This window comes from Labeo rohita, chromosome 21 (assembly GCF_022985175.1).
Source record: "Labeo rohita strain BAU-BD-2019 chromosome 21, IGBB_LRoh.1.0, whole genome shotgun sequence".
In the NCBI taxonomy this organism is placed as follows: Eukaryota; Metazoa; Chordata; class Actinopteri; order Cypriniformes; family Cyprinidae; genus Labeo; species Labeo rohita.
In genome coordinates this window covers 13112514-13132010 of record NC_066889.1, presented here as the reverse complement: position 1 = coordinate 13132010, position 19497 = coordinate 13112514, and the positions used below count along the sequence as shown (strand labels likewise).

At 36.4% G+C, this 19497-nt stretch overlaps 1 protein-coding gene across 1 annotated transcript in view; it reads left to right on the top strand.

Annotated features, from left to right (window-relative positions):
* Positions 1–19497, top strand: part of pcxa (pyruvate carboxylase a) — a 180000-nt gene that overhangs the window by 144694 nt on the left and 15809 nt on the right. Inside the window, exons 11-16 of the mRNA XM_051094056.1 lie at positions 7457–7601; positions 9775–9864; positions 10414–10635; positions 13045–13201; positions 14223–14463; positions 14669–14918. Of these exons, the coding sequence (XP_050950013.1) occupies positions 7457–7601; positions 9775–9864; positions 10414–10635; positions 13045–13201; positions 14223–14463; positions 14669–14918 (1105 nt within the window). The remainder of the gene's footprint in view (positions 1–7456; positions 7602–9774; positions 9865–10413; positions 10636–13044; positions 13202–14222; positions 14464–14668; positions 14919–19497) is intronic.

Here is a 19497-nt window from a genome sequence, read left to right as displayed (position 1 = left end):
TTGTAACAGTGTAAATGTCTTTAGTGACACTTTTGATCAACTTAAAAGAGATAGTTCACTCAAAAAATGAAAATTCTGCCATTAATTACTTACCATCATGTCATTCCAAATGCGTAAGACCTTCATTCATCTTCGGGAGCACAAATTAAGACATTTTTGATGAAATCCGAAAGCTTTTTGAACATGGTAGTTGCGTTGTTGTCTATGCAGGGTCAGAAAGTTCTCAGATTTCATCAAAAATATCTTAATTTGTGTTCGGAAGATGAACGAAGGTCATACGAGTTTGGAACGACATGAAGGTGAGTAATTAATGACAGCTTTTTCATTTTTGGGTGAACTGTTTCTTTAATGCATCCTCAAAAGTATCAATTTCTGCCAAAAAAATAGATTGTGTTTGTAGAGTGTTTGTAAGAACAGTTAATAAATGCTGAAAAAGTATTGCTCATTGTACATATTACATTAAATAAAGTTAACAAATTGAATCTTGCTGTAAAGCCTAAAACAATGTCTTGGTCCAGTGGTGTGACTCTTGCTGTTGCTGCAAGCAGTTATGGGTTCAAAGCCCACTGTCTGTATAAATCATGAGAGAGCCGTACTTATAAGATGAGCTGTATAATCATCTTATGAGCGTGAGGCTAATACCGCTTTACACGGCCAGCAGAGTTGCAAAGTAGAGAAAAGAGCCAAAGACGTTCAGTCCAAGTTACACTTTTTCCTCAGTTTCTCATGTTCTATCTGTGATTCGCATAATCTTTGTTTTTCTGGGCTCTGTGATTTTAGGTGAGCATGAGTCACTCAGTCTTTACGCGAGTCTATATATAGAGGCCTGACTGCATGCAAGCACCGCTAAGCGGACGGCACGAAACATTGCCAGCGGCCCGCTGTAGCCCGGCTCCACACACTTGGAGCATGTAACCGGTGGGCTCAGAGTCTGCTAAACCTCGCTGCAGCTGACGTATCAGACTCAAGATTTGGCCGGGGAGCCAAAATCAGTGTTGGTTCAGTTAAATCATGTTTCCAAAATGACAAATCATGAATAATACATTCAAGTACCATAAGACAAATATGAATGATTCATGTGGTTATGTACATTGCACCCGCATAAAGAAAGAGACTGCAGCTGTTGGATCCAAGCCACAACTAATTGCTTTGAAAGAGTGATTCCAGCAGGGGTACATACACCCCAGGGGAAACTTAAGCGGGTTACTGTAAGATTTAGTTTTTGGTTCTTGAACCTATAGGAGAGAATGTACAAGTTAAAATATTAAGGCTGTAACAAATGCATTTCCTTTTTAAAATATGCACTACTGTTCAAAAGTTTAGAGTTAGGAAGGTTAGGAAGGTTATGGACCAGTCGCAAGTAAAGGTAAAAACTTGTACAATGTTTTCCAAAAAAAATCTATTTTAAATAAATGTTGTGTTTTTGAATGACTTATTCATCAAAGAATCCTGGAATAAATGCATTTTTCATAAAAATATCAAGCAGCACAGTGGTTTTCAACAATAATGAAATATAAAAATGAATGAAATATAACTGCAATCAGCGATTACCGGGGTTCGAGTGCTTTAGGTATTTAAGCACATAAGGAAAAAGACAACATATTATTTAGCAAGCCTGGAACCACCTAAATCAGTTATTAAAAAAGCATTTTTGTCAAATCCAGGTGATTTACCATAGAAACATGATGTTTTTATAACATTTATGACTGTTATCTTATCTCCCTGAAACTCTGCAGGCTTGTTTAGAATCACCTTTCATATATGCTCAGCAGGATTTGTGAAGTTTTGAGTTTTCATTTAGGCTTTATAGGCTTTTGGTTATATTTGGAGAGGCGCCTTTTCTAAAAGACTGGTTATAGCTTCCAATTTCAATATGTTTTTGATAATTATTGACCTAGAGAGTCCAGAGAATTGCGCTGCGGTGGTTTTTTTTGTTTGTTTGTTTTTTCCAGACTGAGCGAAAAACCTAGGACTAGTTCGCAAAAGTAGGTTTTTCACATCTTCTCAATCATTTAAAAATGGTTTGATTGACATCAGTGGTTCTAGAGGCAAAGTTGTTCGGAACGTGGAGCTCTATCATGCGATATGAATATTGCGAGGATTGAAAGATACCGCCCCCCAGTGGCTAATTTCTTTCAAATTTCTCACAGACCTTTGGGTTGTGAGTCAAACTGAGTTTCATTCCAATCGGCCTCCGTTAACCTTGTCTAATAGGTGCTCAAACTTCATCAGCCAATGGTGGCCATGTTTTTTGGAGATGCACAAATGTCCCCATAGACACTTGTGGCACTTTGGACCAAGACCGTGCACAGCGATTTTCATGTTGATAGAATAAATTTTCCCTCTTATGGTGCCACCAAGTGGCCAATCTACGTGTTTTTTTCTGTTACCTCAGCTTGAGCTCTTACATAAGTGTGCCAAGTTTGGCAAAGATATCTTATTCCGTTCATGAGTTACGCGCATTTTTACTAAAAGTGGCCCTGCCCCTTTTGAACGTTTTGGCGTCCCTTTGCTACGGTGAGTCGAAAGTTAAACTTTTTTTTTTTTGATAATTATTGATATTCACTCTCCAGAGAATCTTTCTGCACTGCAAACCTAAGACTAGTTCGCAAAAGTAGGTTTTGCAAAAAATGAAATACCTGCAATTTCACCTGCAACTGACGGTTTAAAAGTTATGAAGTGCAATTTCGTACTTTCGATCGCTGTAGCGCCCCCGTCAGGCCGATTGCGGCGAGCTTCGGTCACGTTGTAGGCCGTGGGAGTACTACCATCCCTCCAAGTTTCAAGTGTCTACAACTTGCGCTCATCCATGACAATTCTAACAATTACAACAGGGTTTCAGCGCTATGCACTTGAACTCTCAATAATAAGAAATGTTTCTTGAGCATCAGATCAGCATATTAAAATAATTTCTGAAGGATCGTGTGACACCGAAGACTGAAGTAATGGCTGAAGTAAAGCTTTGCCAAATAGGAATTAGTGATATTTTAAAATAAATTAAAATAAAAAAACATTACTTTAAACTGTAATAAAATGTAACTGGCATAAATGTATTTTAGTATATTTAACAGACGAAACATTAAAAAAAATCTTACCGACCCAATATTTTTAAACAGTAGTGTATACGTCTATGCAAACGATACAAATCTGCAGTATTTAAATATTATTTCCTCACAATTTGAGGACTTAATGTACTATTTCTCAAAGATGTTTTTGCAGCTGGTGCCTTTCTCATTTACTTCGGTGTAAGTAATGACGCATTTTGCTGATGGGTGATATTACATACTTGTTGAGGTTTGAAAGATGAAAATAAAAACAATACAAATGTCTTGAATTTTAATTAAACACCCCATGTGGGTTTTACTTCTGAATAAATTTGCTCCTAGGTCTTTCTCAGTTTTTCAGTCGATTGCCCTCAGAATTGTCAAAACTTGTGGAAGTCTTCATTATAATAATGGTAGCTTTTATAGTAATAATTAGCTATCATGTGAATATAATATGAATTAAGAGGAAAACATTTTTCATTTGTTGTTGTTTAAAGCCTTTCTAATGAGCTTGTGGAGACACAGAAGGTTGGGAAACAGAGTAAAGCACAGTGGACTTGAGATATTTCAGCACCCTGGACAGCTCCAAACTCTCAGCTAGTCAAACTGGTTAAATCTGTGAGACTACGTTGTGTTATGGCCATCTGTACTTCCATCTGTCTTGTTGTGCAGGTCCCGTGGCTGGATGGTTGGCATTGTAACTGCTCATTTTAACCATGTATTCTTCAATGTGGTTGCTCTGTTTTTCTAAATGTAAAAATCCAAACAGGTAGCCTTGAATTTATCCACAGCCTGTCTGTGTTTAAATGTTTTAACTCCGCTGTTTTCTCTCTCCCGCTCTCTCTTTTATTCTCGCTTCCCTAATGTTATCCAGCCATTGTGGAGAGCTTGTGGGCAACAAATTGTTTCCAGCAATACCCAGTGGTTTACCACTAAACAACACTGTCTAAGCAAAGCTGTAAAAAGACATTTCCTTTACCAGCCAAGAGAAAGCTCTCGATTATCGTGGGTTTATGTGCAGGCTTGTGCTCTTCAGCATCATGGTTATTTTGTATTGAACGTGGACAGGATTTGATTGTAGAAATATGTTTTGCTTTCCTAAAAATCATTTACCCTCTGTTAAAGGTATAGTTCACCCAAAAATGAAAATTCTGTCATTAATTACTGATCCTTATGTCACTCCAAACCTGTAAGATCTTCATTCATCTTGAAAAACAAATTAAGATATTTAGATGAGTAATTAATGACATTAATGACTAAAATAAATGTTTTTTTTAACTTTATTTCTGTTTAAATTTTGAAGTTTGTTTCTTGAAAAAATTGATGTTTTTGTGCAAAAAAGCAAAATTGTTCATTTAAAACAGTAATTTGCTTACCCAGCAATGTAAAAAAACATATTAGTCTATTTTTAATGCATTATAAATTTCACGTTTGGAAATCTGAAAATTAAGTTCTTTATTTATTGAACAATTGCACATCCTTACTGAAAATACTAATATAGTTATCTACATAATGTAGTATGATTATAATAACAAGGCCTAATTCATGGTCAATTTTTTCATTTTTTTTTAATTAGTTTATGGTCCTTCCTTTTGCATAAAGTAAATTGTCATAAATTGTGCATTGTTTTTTGGTTCAACGAGTCATATTTGTTTGTTGCCTGGAGGTAACACAATACCATAGAGGGTTAAACTGTCTTCCTGTCATCTGTATGCATCTTATTGTACGAGTATGTAAAGTTTGTAGCTTCAGGCGCTTCTTACACAGCTTTAGGTAGTTTGGCGTTTTCTGCGTTGTATCTATATGTCTGCATGATCTCTGTATGAGGCATAAAGTTAAATCCACTTAGTTAAAAGTTTGGACGCACTTGTTTTTATTATTTATTCACCCTCATATCATTCCAAACATTTTTACTTCTGTGGAACATAAGATATTTTGAGATTGTTGTTGTTGTTTTTTCTTTGTTCATACAATAACCAACACTTCGTTACTAACATTCTTGAAGATATATTTAGTTTTTTACTAAAGAAAGGAAGGACATCAGGGTGAATAAATGATGACAATATTTTTGTACTTTCTTCCATTTCATTTTTCATTTTTGTGAGCTATCCCTTATCCCTTAGCTCAAATATAGAGCTTTTTGGGGAAATATAAATTATACCCATGCACGAATTCCTTAAATATTATTATTATTATTATTATTTTTTTTAGTTTTTAAATAAGTTGGACAAGATAATAAAGGAAAGCCAACAGTTTTCACAATATATGGAAACCCATTCAGTTTAAGAAGTCTCCCAGGATGCAAAAATAGACAGAGAGTGCTATCTCAAATATAGAAAAAGGTAGTTTTGATTTCTTTAAATTATTTTTGCCTCTACATAATGCACATACTTCCATTTTCATTTAATGGATTTGATGATTTCACTATTCTAAAATGATGAAAATAGTAGTAAGAATGATTAGATCTGATAGTATTTATTTTTTCAACTATTTTTCAACACAGAGATAAGCTATTTTCTGAAAATGCCATGCGATTCACAAGGTATATAACTAAAGAATGACAAAGTACAGTAAAACTACACTGCCAGTCAAAAGTTTTTGAACAGTAATATTTTTAATGTTGTTTTTAAGTCTTTTCTGCTTACCAAGCCTGCATTTATTTATTCCAAAATACAGTAAAAACATTAAAATGTGAAATATTTTTACTATTTAAAATAACGGTTTTCTGTTTAATATATTTTGAAATGTAATTTATTCCTGTGATTTCAAAGCTGAACTTTTAGCATCATTACTGCAGTCACATGATCCTTCAGAAAAGATTCTAATATTCTGATTTGCTGCTCAAAAAACATTTATTATTATTACTATGTTGAAAACAGATGAGCAGATTTTTTTTCAGGTTTCTTTGATGAATAGAAAGTTTAGAAGAACAGCTTTTAACCAATTTAAAGCATCTATAATTTCTTTCCCCCCAAAAAACAAAATACTGACTCCAGGCTTTTGAATGGTATAGAGTATAAACAAAAGCTTTTTATTTCAGAGAAATGCTGATTTTAGGATTTTTCTATTCATCAGAGAATCCTGAAAAAATGTGCTCAACTGTTTTAAATATTGATAATAATAATAAAAAATGTTTTGAACAGCAAATCAGCATACTAGAAAGATTTCTGAAGGATCATGTGACACTTAAGACTGGCGTAATGATGCTGAAAATTTTGCTTTGATCACAGGAGTAAATTACATTTTAAAATATATTCAAATAGAATATAAATATTTCAAAATTTTACTGTTTTTTGGATCAAATAAATGATCTTGGTGAGCGAAAAGAGACTTGTTTAAAAACAAAATATCTTGACTAGTAGTGTATTTGCAAAACAAACCATTGTGTTTTTTGTAACAAATATGATGACATATCAACATCAAGCAGCACAACAGACTGTTTTTGTACAGCTAACTGACACCAGAAGGCTTGCGCATTCAAGGTAAAAATGGCTGCGTCTGCTTTTACATTAAAAATAAGTTGCATATAATGTGCTTGGGGTTTGAAATGCTTACAGTTTGTTTTTTAAGAGGAATAATGTAGAAGTTTGGAATGAGCAGGAATTTGGAATGAGGAGGAATCCTGCAGTCAGAAGAATCTGGGTCAGAGTGCTGGCGGATTAGAGTCGACTCTTTCCAACTCTCAATTCTTGGGAGAAGATTTGGACTCGGCCTCTCTTTTGTTTTTTGTTTTTTTCTTCCTCATCCTCGATCACTCCTTTCCTTGTTCTCATAAGGTCTCTACTAAACCCTTCCATAGAGAATCTATGTGTGATGTGTATGTATGTAGGTGGCGAGGGTGCAAAAACCAAGTGCTAAAACTATAGAGTTTCAATTAACACTTTGCTTATTCTGTTAGTCTCTCACATCTGCTCCCTCTTCAGCCTTCTTTTCATGTCTGTCCGAGTCGTTACTATCTCCCCTTCCGTTGGAGTCCAGTATTGACAGTCAGGCTAATGGATTCTGGAAAATCCTTCATGTTCAACCGTCGATTTTAGCTTAGGAATGGATGTAGTAGACTGTATCAAAAAAATAAGACTTCATTGCATGTAAGCTCTGTGTATTGAGTTGTTTCTTCATGCTGTAACAGTGAGTACAGTTTCCTCCGTGACCGAGCACGATTTGCACACACTCAGAGGCAGGTTTGATAGTGATGGAAGGGCGTATTGAGTGTTTAGATAATGGTATTGATTTTAGAACTGCCTACTGAATGGCCCCATCTGCCCTGTGTAGGACCATTAGCACCTAAGCTCAGATCATGTAAGAGCTCAGACTTGGATTGGTCTTCATCTCTCAAGAGCTGCCCACTCTAGGCTCTTTCCAGCTCTCAGCTAGTTAAAAATGTATTTGTCTGTTCTCTTTTCTCTGCCCAGACAAACATCCCGTTCCTCCAGAACGTGCTGAGTAATAATCAGTTCCTGAATGGGACGGTGGATACCCAGTTCATCGACGAGAATCAAGATCTCTTCAACCTCAAACCGGTGCAGAACCGAGCCCAGAAACTGCTTCACTACCTGGGTAACCCTTTATTGAACAATTGATTCAATGAACAGAATGATTCACAAGTGTTTGACTGAATTTAAAGGGATAGTTCACCCAAAAATGTAAATTCCGTCATTAATTACTCACCCTCATGCCCTTCGTTCATCTTCGTAACACAAATTAAGATATTTTTGACGAAGGTTGAACCACTGGGCTATTTTAAAGGAGAAGTCCACTTCCAAAACAAAGATTCACATATAATGTACTTACCCCCTTGTCATCCAAGATGTTCATGTCTTTCTTTCTTCAGTCCTAAAGAAATTGTTTTTTGAGGAAAACTTTTCTGCATTTTTCTCCATATATTGGACTGATATGGTGCCCCAATTTTGAAATTCCAAAATGCAGTTTAAATGCGCCTTCAAACGATCCCAAATGCGGTTGTAAACGATCCCAGCTGAGGAAGAAGGGTCTTATCTAGCACAACGGTCGGTTATTTTCATTTAAAAAAAATACAATTTAAATACTTTTTATTCTCAAACGCTCAAACATAATTTCTTTACGACTGAAGAAAGAAAGACATGAACATCTTGGATGACAAGGGGGTTAGTATATTATATGTAAATCTTTGATTTGGAAGTGGACTTCTCCTTTAATGATGTCCGTACCACCTTTCTGGGCCTTGAATGTTTCTGTGGCATTGCTGTCAAAAATATCTTAATGTGTGTTCCGGAGATGAACAAAGGTCTTACAGGTTTGGAACGACATGAGGATGAGTAATTAATGACAGAATTTTCATTTTTGGGTGAACTATCCCTTTTAAAGGATAATATGCACATATTTTATATTTGATTCATTTCATGAGTGCTGTTAGTTTCTGTTAGTGTCAGAGATGAACTTTTTTTAATTAAATTTTATTTGCTCACCTATAATTGATTATCAGAGGCATTTATACCTTTATGAGGATATTTATTTCGAACCATAAAACACAGCATGTTGTCGATTTATGTTAAAAACTCAGCTGAGTTGATTAATTGAACTAAATTATTAGTATTACCGATTATGGCTTCTGAATATAAAATCAAATCTGGTAGCTTTAAATAATGCGCAAGATCTCATAAAACAATAGACAAAAGTTTAAGTTTAAGAGCGTTTACTGCACTCATTTTAACTAAACACATTATTTAACAGGACTAGAATAGAAGAGAATAAAAGGGCAGATCGTAGATCAAACCAAAAGACATAGAATTTTTTTACCCCATGTTGATAATATCTTTGACTTTTTTGCCTCAAGTCATAATTATTTTCTGATCTTGATTTCTTTGTGTAAATCTTTTTTATGAGGTACAGTAAAATGACTGAATGCACATTTAATGCATCAGTGATCGTATTACAGAAAATAAACAGCTCTGTGTTTCTATTATGTATGTTTAACAATGTAACTAATACAGAGAGAAGTGTGCAGATTTGTACACTATGATTTAAAAGCTTTACACAGTTAGATATTTTAATTTTTTCTTCTAAAGTGAGTTTTTTTTTATCTAAAGTGAGAGGAAAGAATGTAACATTTTTTATTATAAAGATTATTTTAAATAAATTTGCTTTAAGTTTCTATTCAGCAGAGAATTCTGAAAATATATACTACCAGTCAAAAGATTTTTAATGTTTTTAAACATTAAGTTTATTTGATCCAAACTACAGAAAAAAACAGTAAAATTTTGAAATATTTTTACTATTTAAAATAATATTATTATGTTGAAAACAGCTGAGTAGAATGTTTTTCAGGTTTCTTTGCTGAATAGAAAGTTCAGAAGAACAGCATTTATCTGACATAGAAATCTTTTGTAACATTATAAATGTCTTTATCATCACTTTTGATCAATTTAAAGCATCCTTGCTAAATAAAAGCATTCATTTCTATGATTTCTTTACAAAAAAAAAAAAAAATAATGACTCCAAGATTTTGAATGGAAGATGTTTCTTTTTAAAAGGTATTGTGTATATGAACAAAAATGTGTACTTTCACCATCCCTGGTCTTTCTCAGCAGCCCTTTACTAAGTTTAATTCAAGCCAAGAGCCAAAACCTTTAAGTAACGTGGGCTGTGCAGTCTCCAGTCCACTTGACCCATCCACTCAGTGTATTATCCCAGCAGAGGTGGATTTGAAGCAGTGTGGACTATTTGTGTGTGATTGCGTTTGCTCGTCATTCAGGGCATGTTATGGTGAACGGCCCGACTACTCCGATACCTGTCAAGGCTAAGCCTTCTCCCATCGATCCGGTCATCCCACCTGTACCCCTCGGTGAGAAACACACACACTTTCCTTATCTTACATTCACACGCTGTCAGTTTCTCACACTACAAACTCAGTATAAGCTGACTTTGCTGCAAGATTTCATTGATGCACTGCAGGAGGCATGAAGTAGAGTATGTTTACATCTTTCCGAAGGTGGTCATAATTCATCCTTCCCCTACAGCGTTTCATGAAGTAACCCGTCACTCTGTTATCTTCATCAGGAGGAACAAAATATTAAGACATTTGTTTACAAACGAGCCCCTCCACCATGTTTTCATTCATTTTTTTACTTCCATCTTGTGTGGATTTGTTTGGACATGTGCCAAGAGCCAAAATCAATTGTGTTCTGGAAAAACCCTTTGAAAAACTACTTCATTCTTTCTGCTGTAATACTGTATGTCTATTAAGATGCATGTTGTTGTGCGTTTGTGTCTGTATGTGAATAATAGCACTGATAAAAATGTTTTTTCTTCTTTGTAGTCCTACACAGCGTGGTGTTTGCGATAATGTCTGTATTATTAATTGCCAATTTGTGTGTTTGCATGCACTCTGCAGGTGAGCCACCAGTGGGCTTTAGGGATGTGTTGCTGCGAGAGGGTCCAGATGGTTTTGCGAAGGCGGTACGTGCCCACCAGGGTCTGCTGCTTATGGACACTACGTTCAGAGACGCCCACCAGTCCCTCCTGGCCACTCGCGTACGCACTCACGACCTCAAACGGATTGCGCCTTTTGTGGCTCACAGCTTCAGCAACCTCTTCAGTGTGGAAAACTGGGGAGGTGTGGTACCAGCTTGATTGTTTTCTTTTCTTCTCATGCTTTCTCTCTCTCTCTCCCTTTCCTCCCTCCATATTTCTTGCCTTACCACTCGCTTGCATTCTAGCAGCAAACGCAGCCTACTATTCTTCAGCTTGACTCGCATATTTCCCTCATTCCGGCTGAATAACACAGTTTGATCAAGTATTAATGAAGCCAGGGTCTGATTTTGATTCCTCTTAATGATTCTGGATGTTTTAGTACTTTTAAGGAATAAATGTTTGTAAAAAAATTAATTCAATCCCATTTTTTAAATGTCACCCTGGACCACAAAACCAGTCATGAGGGTAAATTTTTTAAAATTGAGATCTGAAAGATGAAAAAATAATTGATGTATGGTTTGTTAAAATAGGACAGTATTTGGTCAAGATACAACTATTTGAAAATCTGGCATCTGAGGGTGCAAAAAAATCGAAATACTGAGAAAATCACCTTTAAAGTTGTTCCAAATTCCAAATTAAGTTCTTAGCAATGCATATTACTAATCAAAAATATCTTCATGGAACATGATCTTTACTTAATACCCTAATGATTTTCAGCATAAAAGAAAAATTTTGATCCATACAATGTATTTTTGGCTGTTGCTACAAATACCCGTGCCACTTAAGACTTTTTGTAGTCCAGGGTCACAAATGGTTTGAAGTAAGTTTAAAACTACGTATATTTAACAGACCTTTTCTAAATACTATAAATCAAATAATTGACTTTACTATTTATAAAACAGCTATAGTAAGCAACTACTACTGGCAAAACACATCATGTATTTTTAGATACATTGTCATATGTTGTCGTATGAACGTATTATGGATAAATGAAACTATTAAAAACCGTCGCTGGAATAAAATATAAATATTAGATGAGACGCCTCAACTTAAATGAAAAAGTAAACAAAATTATAAATGTTGGTTTGGCAACTAAAATAAAACTGAAAATTAAATTGAATTAAAGCTGAAATAATTTAAATAAATAAATAAATAAAAATGACAAAAGCACATAAAATTACTGAAACTTAAATTAAAATGAAGGATAAAAATATAATGCTTGTTTTTAATATTGCTAAATACTATAATAGTGTATTGATAATACAGAAATAACACTGCTAGTCAGTAACTACACTGTTTTAAAACGTACATTTAGCGTTGAGCATTTGATTAGCTAAGGAGCTTTGATTTACAAAGAAGCCTAAAAAATAAAATATGGTAATTGTGACTTTTTATATCACAGTTCTGACATTTCTTCTCAGAACTGTGAGATATAAACTCGCAACTGCGAGCTATAAAGTCAAAATTGCAAGGTATGAACTTATATTTCTGGGAAATTAAGTCAGAATTGCGAGTTTATATCTTTTTTTATTCAGAATTTCATGTTATAAACACAATTGCGAGTTATAATTTCATTATTGTTTGAAATAAACTCACAATTGCGAGGAAAAAAACTCAGAATAATGAGATTTAAACTCGCAGTTCTGAGAAAGTCTGAATTGCCAGATATACTCACAATTTTGAGAAATAGTCACAACTGTGATCTCATACTGACTTTTTTCTCAGAATTGTGAGTTTATATCTCTTCATAATACACAATTGCAAATGAATTCGGAATTATGAGGTATACAGATGCGCAATTCTGAGAATATGTCTGTCTTTTCTTCCTCAGAATTGGACTTCATAACTCGAAACTGCGACTTTATATCTCAATTCTGAGAAAAAGGTCAGAATTGTAAGTTTTTATCTCACAATTCTGACTTTATTTCTTGCAGTTGCAAGTTTATATCCCGCTCTTCAGTCTTAGAAACTCAGTATTGCGAGTTACAATCACGCAATTCTGACTTTACTTGCAATTGCAAATTTATATGATCAATTCTGAGAAAAAAGTCGGAAATTCAAGTTTATATCTCACAATTGTGACTTTATTACTCGCGATTGCGAGTTTATGTCAAACAATTCTGATTGAAAAAAGTCAGAATTGCAAGTTAATATGACGATGTGAACTTGCAATTGCGAGAAAAAAATCTGAATTGTGAGAGAAAAAACACTTGCAATTACCATCTTTAATTTTTATTCAATGGCAGAAATGGGCTTCCATACATGAGACTCATTTGGTTCCTGTATTTATTTATTTTTTGATCAAGAAACAGTTCTCAATTCCCAGTCCTAAAAGTAATTGCTCATAATTTAGCCTTTATAAATACTGAATGACTGTTGCATACTAGGTGTGTGTTGAGTGTGGACTTATGATCCCAATAGGAAAGAGCTTTACATGCTTCTTAGAGTTTTCCACATCTGTTCCACTTATGCTGGATATTCTGATCCTCTTATATATATATATATTATATATATATTTTTTTTTGTCCTGTCTCTCTTTCTTCTCCATCAGGCGCTACATTTGATGTAGCAATGCGTTTCCTATGTGAGTGTCCCTGGAAAAGGCTGCAAGAGTTGAGGGCTCTGATGCCAAACGTGCCTTTTCAGATGCTTCTGAGAGGTGCCAACGCCGTTGGATACACCAACTACCCTGACAATGCAGTCTTTAAGTGAGTCATGTGGTATCTTACACCACAACCTGCTCACAGTCTGAATGAACTTCTCAAATGTTAATCTTTTTACAGACGGGGATCTCAAGGAATTGAATGTTCTGATTCTGTTTCCACTTACAGTAATGATTATTTTCATACCTTTGAGGAAGCACGTGAGGAATCAAATTGGAAATTGCTTGTTTGGCACTATTAAAAAAAGAACTGGCTCATTAGAGTCATTCGTTCATGCTATGACTTTGCATTGCATTCAGTGGTAAATTCTTTTGCCATTACTCTAAAGATTCAGAAACAGCACAACGCTACTGCTGAATAGTGACACATGATACACTGACAGAGTATTTTAATATGGTTTTCCACCTACTTCAGCGGAAGAATGCAGACATTAACAAACAACATTGAAAAATCAGTCAGTTCCACTATTTGTTAGAAAAACTCTGTCTTTACTAGCTTTAGTCTTTCCATTTGTTTCTCGCTGCCACTGCCACAAGCATCATTCAGATGGCTTTTAATTCATATTAGAATGTGGAGCTGGGGAGCATTCGTGCTCTTTTAATGGCTTTGTTTCAGACCTACCATAAAATGGCTGCTACTAGTTTCCTTTCAGCATTTTCAAAGGGAAGTAAGCAAATGTAAATATTATAGATCAAAAATCTCCCCTAAACTCTAGGTAACATTTTAATGGGCAGTTATACTTGCTTAAAGGGATAGTTCACCCTAAAATGATAATAATCACTCTTGTCGTTCCAAACCCTGTTCATTCATCTTCAGAGCACAAATTAAGATATTGTCAACAAAATCCAAGAGCTTTCTGATTCTGTATAGACAGCAACGCAAGTAAGGACATCGTTAAAATAGTCCATGTGGCATCAGTGGTTCAACCTTAATTTTATGAAGCTACGAGAATACTTATAACAGTGTTTTAGCTTAATGGGTTCAGCTTAAGTTAACAATAACAGCACCAAAAAAGCTCTTGTGATATATCGATACTCATTTACATCATGTCCTCTGTTTTTGTTAGGTTCTGTGAGGTGGCCAAAGAAAACGGTATGGACATCTTTCGTGTGTTTGACTCGTTGAACTATCTTCCCAACATGCTCTTGGGGATGGAGGCAGCAGGTGCAGCAGGAGGAGTGGTGGAGGCGGCCATCTCATACACTGGCGACGTTTCCGACCCCACGAGGCAGAAATATTCTTTAGACTACTATCTCAAACTAGCAGATGAGCTGGTCAAGGCTGGAACGCACATCCTCTGTATCAAGGTGTTTGTTTGTTTATTTTTGTGTGGGTTTTTTCTCTTTTTTTATCCATTTGTCTGTTTTGTTAACCTCAACTCTTGCTCACTCTTTTATCTCGACTGCTGCTCCCACTCTTCCTCCACCCACACATAAAATACCACTGCATCACTGTCTCTGTTTGTTTCTAGTGCACTTCTCTTAGTTTCCTTTATCTTCTCCCTCTCTGCAGGACATGGCGGGCCTCCTAAAGCCTGACTCTAGCCGTTTGCTGGTGGGTGCCTTGAGGGACCGTTTCCCAGACGTGCCGATCCATGTGCACACTCACGACACTGCAGGGGCCGGAGTGGCTGCCATGCTGGCGTGTGCAGAGGCTGGAGCAGACATTGTGGATGTGGCGGTTGACTCTATGGCAGGGATGACGTCCCAGCCCAGCATGGGTGCCATTGTGGCATGTGCGAAAGGCACCAAACACAATACTGGTAAGGGGTTATTAAACTGTGAACTGATATACACTACATTATCGTAATAACATTACACAATAACACAACATTATATTAGTCGTGTTTAGATAGAAGGATGGATGGATGATGGGTGTGGTTAGGAAGAGACAGACGGATGGATGGATGGATGGATGGATGGATGGATGATGGATGTGGTTAGGTAGAGACAGACGGATAGATAGATGGGTGAAAAGATGGATGGATGGATGGATGGATGGATGTGGTTGGGTAGAGACAGACGGATAAATGGATGGGTGAAAAGATGGATGGATGGATGGAAGGATGGATGGATGTGGTTAGGTAGAGACAGACAGATAGATGGATGGTGAATAGTTGGATGGGTGGATGAATGTGGTTAGGTGGAGACAGATGGATAGATGGATGGTGAATAGGTGGATGGATGGACAGATAGATGGATGTGGCTAGGTGGAGACAGACAGATAGGTGGATGGGAGATAGATAGATAGATAGATAGATAGATTTAGATGGATAAAAATGAATGGATAGATAGAAGGATAGATAAAAGGATAGATGGATGGACAGATAGATGAGTAGATTAATAGAAGATTAGATTGACAGATAGATACTATGCATAGGTGGATGGATGTGGTTATGTTTATAGAGATGGAACGATGGATGGATGGTAAATAGGTAGGTGGATGGATGACAGATGGATCAATAGTTAGTTAGATGGATAGGAAGAAGGATAGATGGACAGATAAACAAATAGAACAGGTAGATGAATAGAAGGTTAGATAGTAGATAGATGGATATAAAGAGATGGATGGATGGATAGATGTGGTTAGGTTGACACAGACGAATAAATAAATGGGTGGCTAGATAGATAGATGAACAGGTGGATGGATGAATGGATGGATGGATGGATGGATGAATAGATGATAGATAAAAGGATAGATGGATGGACAAACAGATAGATGGGTAGATGAACAGAAGGGTAGATAGACAGATGTAAGGATAGATACTATGTATGGGTGGATGGGTGTGGTTATGTTTATAGAGACGGAACAATGGACAGATGGATGGTAAATGGGTAGGTGGGTGGATGACAGAAGGATAGAAGGATAGATGGACAGGTAGATGAATAGAAGGTTAAATGGTAGATAGATGGATGTATGGATGGCTGGCTGGATGATAGATGGATGAATAGTTAGACAGATAGATAGAAGGATAGATGGACTGACAAACAGATGAGTAGATGAATAGAAGGGTAGATAGACAGACGTAAAGATAGATACTATGTATGGGTGGATGGATGTGGTTATGTTTATAGAGACGGATGGATGGTAGATAGATGAAGGCTAGATAGATGAACAGGTAGAGGGATGATGGATGGATGAACAGATGATAAGATGGATAGATAAAAGGATAGATGAATGGACAGATCGATGGGTAGATAGACAGATGTAAGGATAAATACTGTGTATGGGTGGATTGATGTGGTTATGTTTATAGAGATGGATCAATGGACAGATGGATGGTAAATGGGTAGGTGGGTGGATGATGGATGGATAGATAGGATAGATGAACAGGTAGATAAATAGAAGGTTAGATGGTAGATGGATGTAAGGATGGATGGATGGATAGCTAGATGGTTAGATAGAAGGATAGATGGACAAACAGATAGATAAGTAGATGGGTTAGAAGTTGATGATGTAATGATAGATACGATGGATGGATGGATGGATAGTTAGATGAATAGATAGAAGGATAGATGGACAGACAAACAAACAGATAGACAGGTAGATGAATAGAAGGTTAGATGGTAGATAGACAGATGTAAGGATAGATAGTATGAATGAGTGGATGGATGTGGTTATGTTTAGAGAGACATAGAGAGATAGATATTCATGGATGGTAGACAGACAAACAGACAGATGGGTAGGTAGTTAGACACATTTGAAGATTGGTAGACGTGTAGAAAGGTAGATGGGTGGAGAGATTGCTAAAGACAGAGGGAGCGAGAGAGAGATAAAAGATACCACTGGCTTGCCCCACTATGGAATCTCATTGGTCCACAATTTTGCTCCACAGAACTGCAGTACATTAAACAGTATACAACCAAAATATTAAAAAGTAAACATGTCCTGATGACTGTGATTGACAAGTTACTTAACAGTTTTGCATTAATTTAGGAAAGCAAAATTGTTAGTTTCTGGCAACTCTGTCTCTTCCTGGTTAGAACATGGTGTTAGAGTGATTAATTGCTTGTTTTGTTTTCTGTTGTTTTCTGTGTGCATAAAACAGCTCCTCATTTATTTTAGTTTGCCTGAGTTTCCATGATACAGCCCATCACTCATTTTCCAGGTCATATGTTAAAGAGAACATGATGTAAACATTCTTCTTCTATCATAAAAGCTATTTTCATGAACAATTACTCCTCATCCTACTGCAGTTGTGAAACTCTTCTCGCAACCCGAAATGCGTGGTATTTAATATTCAACACACTTGTTTTACACTATTTTTCAGCTGCTATGCCTCATTCTATGCAAATGCTCCCACACTTTCGTTCACTTAATATTTCTTTCCCCTTCTTCATAATCCGGGGGCGAATGAGGTCATGGAAAGTCAGCTAAAAGAAGAAGAAAAGCAAACAAAGCAGGGCAAGAGTGGTAATGAAAGAAATGGGAAAAAATGATAACACAGCACGGCCATTCAGCTTTTGGAAAGAAGGAGAAGAGAAAGAAAATGATGTTGGGGCGAATGAAAAGAATAGAGAGAAGGGTCAGAGCAGACAGACATCATTTGGATGTTGGTGGCTGACCTCTTGACCTTTCCTTAATTGTGACATTACTGTGGCTGCTGGTGCTTAACCTTCACTGATGAGTCTCGTGCCCCGTTGGGCCGTCTCGCAGTAGGGTGTGTGTGTGGCCGGAGACTGTTCAGTACGGTCGGTGTGGGAGACCATCTGTCCGACCATGGGTCACTGTGTCACCTGCCGCTGTAGTGACCAGTGGCACGAAGATCTACTTCATTAAGGCTGCTTCATACTGCCACAGCAAATGTCAACATTTCTGACATCCTGTTGACTGTATAATTAACATCACTCAAGGAAAAGTACTGTTGGACTGAATACCAACACGGCTGTGATTCATTTGTGGATATTGTTTCTATGCAACTAGGGATTATTACGTTAATATTATTAATCTGGATGACAGTAAGTTATAGTTCTCAAGTTAATGTGTCTTAAAGAAACAGTTCACCCAAAAATTAAAACTACCCCAAGCCATCCTAGGTGTATATGACTTTCTTCTTTCAGATGAATGCAACTGGAGTTCTATTAAAAAATGTCCTGGCTCTTCCAAGCTTTATAATGGCAGTGAATGGCTGTCCACATCCCAGAAAGCCCTGGTTGTTCTTTCTATGAAAGTCCATCCTTTATGTATAGATACAACCCCCTCTTCTGGAGCTCCACATGGCGTGGATGTGTGACTTTGGCAGTAGGAGACTCATCTGAGAGCTCACATGATGAGGAGGTGTTCGTGCTTTTGTTGATTCAGTTTGTTTCATTCCCACAAGATTCATCCGTACCCCCCTCACACTAACTGCCCCGTGTTTCTTTGTTTTTCCACTCCTGAAGGTGTTACCTAGGTAATTGAATTGTTTGGAGGATTCCTGTGGCAGTGTTATTGCAGTCTCTGTCTCTGCGTGCACTGTTTTGTTGCCATATGCAACATCTAGTATTAATCACCTGTTTACAGCTTTTTTAACAAGCTACCGTATGTGTTGATGTGAAGAGAAAGAGACAGTGCTGACAAATGCTCGATACTTATTACAGCACTCGCAAGCCAGCGCTGTATTGATATTCCCCAAACATTCCATTTGTTCTCTCCTCCCCCTGAACCTCTGCATGAACCTCTCAACATATAGACCAAAAATCAAACAAGATTTAAGATGTGTGAATCTCTCTCTGACTTACAATGATAGAATGTTCACTGTTTAAAATATAATTAAAGGTGATGTCGGCGTTGTCATGCTATTTGTATACTGAGTTTTGATTGGTCTTGTTACTTGCATCTGTTTGCGTGCTATATTTTGATTGGTGTTTTCTGTCATGCTTCTATTTCACTATATATCCTTTACACAGCAAGAAGTATCATGTTGTGTGTTGATTCACATGCACAGATGACAAAAAACAAGACCTGCTGAGTGTTATGACAACCTGCAAAGTGACTCTAATGTGGCACTTGTGTAAAAATATGTTCAAAATCCAACACAGATAGCTATTTTGTTGCAAATCTAGTTTGTTGTAAACAGTTGCTGACTGAATAGCATCCTATATTTTCTTTCTTTCTATTTCTCTCATTCTTTCTTTCTTTCTTTCTTTCTATTCTATCATTGCTCTATTCTGTTTAACGTGTCATTCTTTGTATTGTTGTATCATTCTATCATTGTGTCATTTATTCTGTTGTATTGTTCTATCCTTTCATCATTTTTTTTCTTTCTTTCTTTCTTTCTTTCAATCCATCCATCCATCCATCCATCCATCTTTCCATGAATTTTGTTCCACACATCTATTCATGAATTATTTTTTCCATCA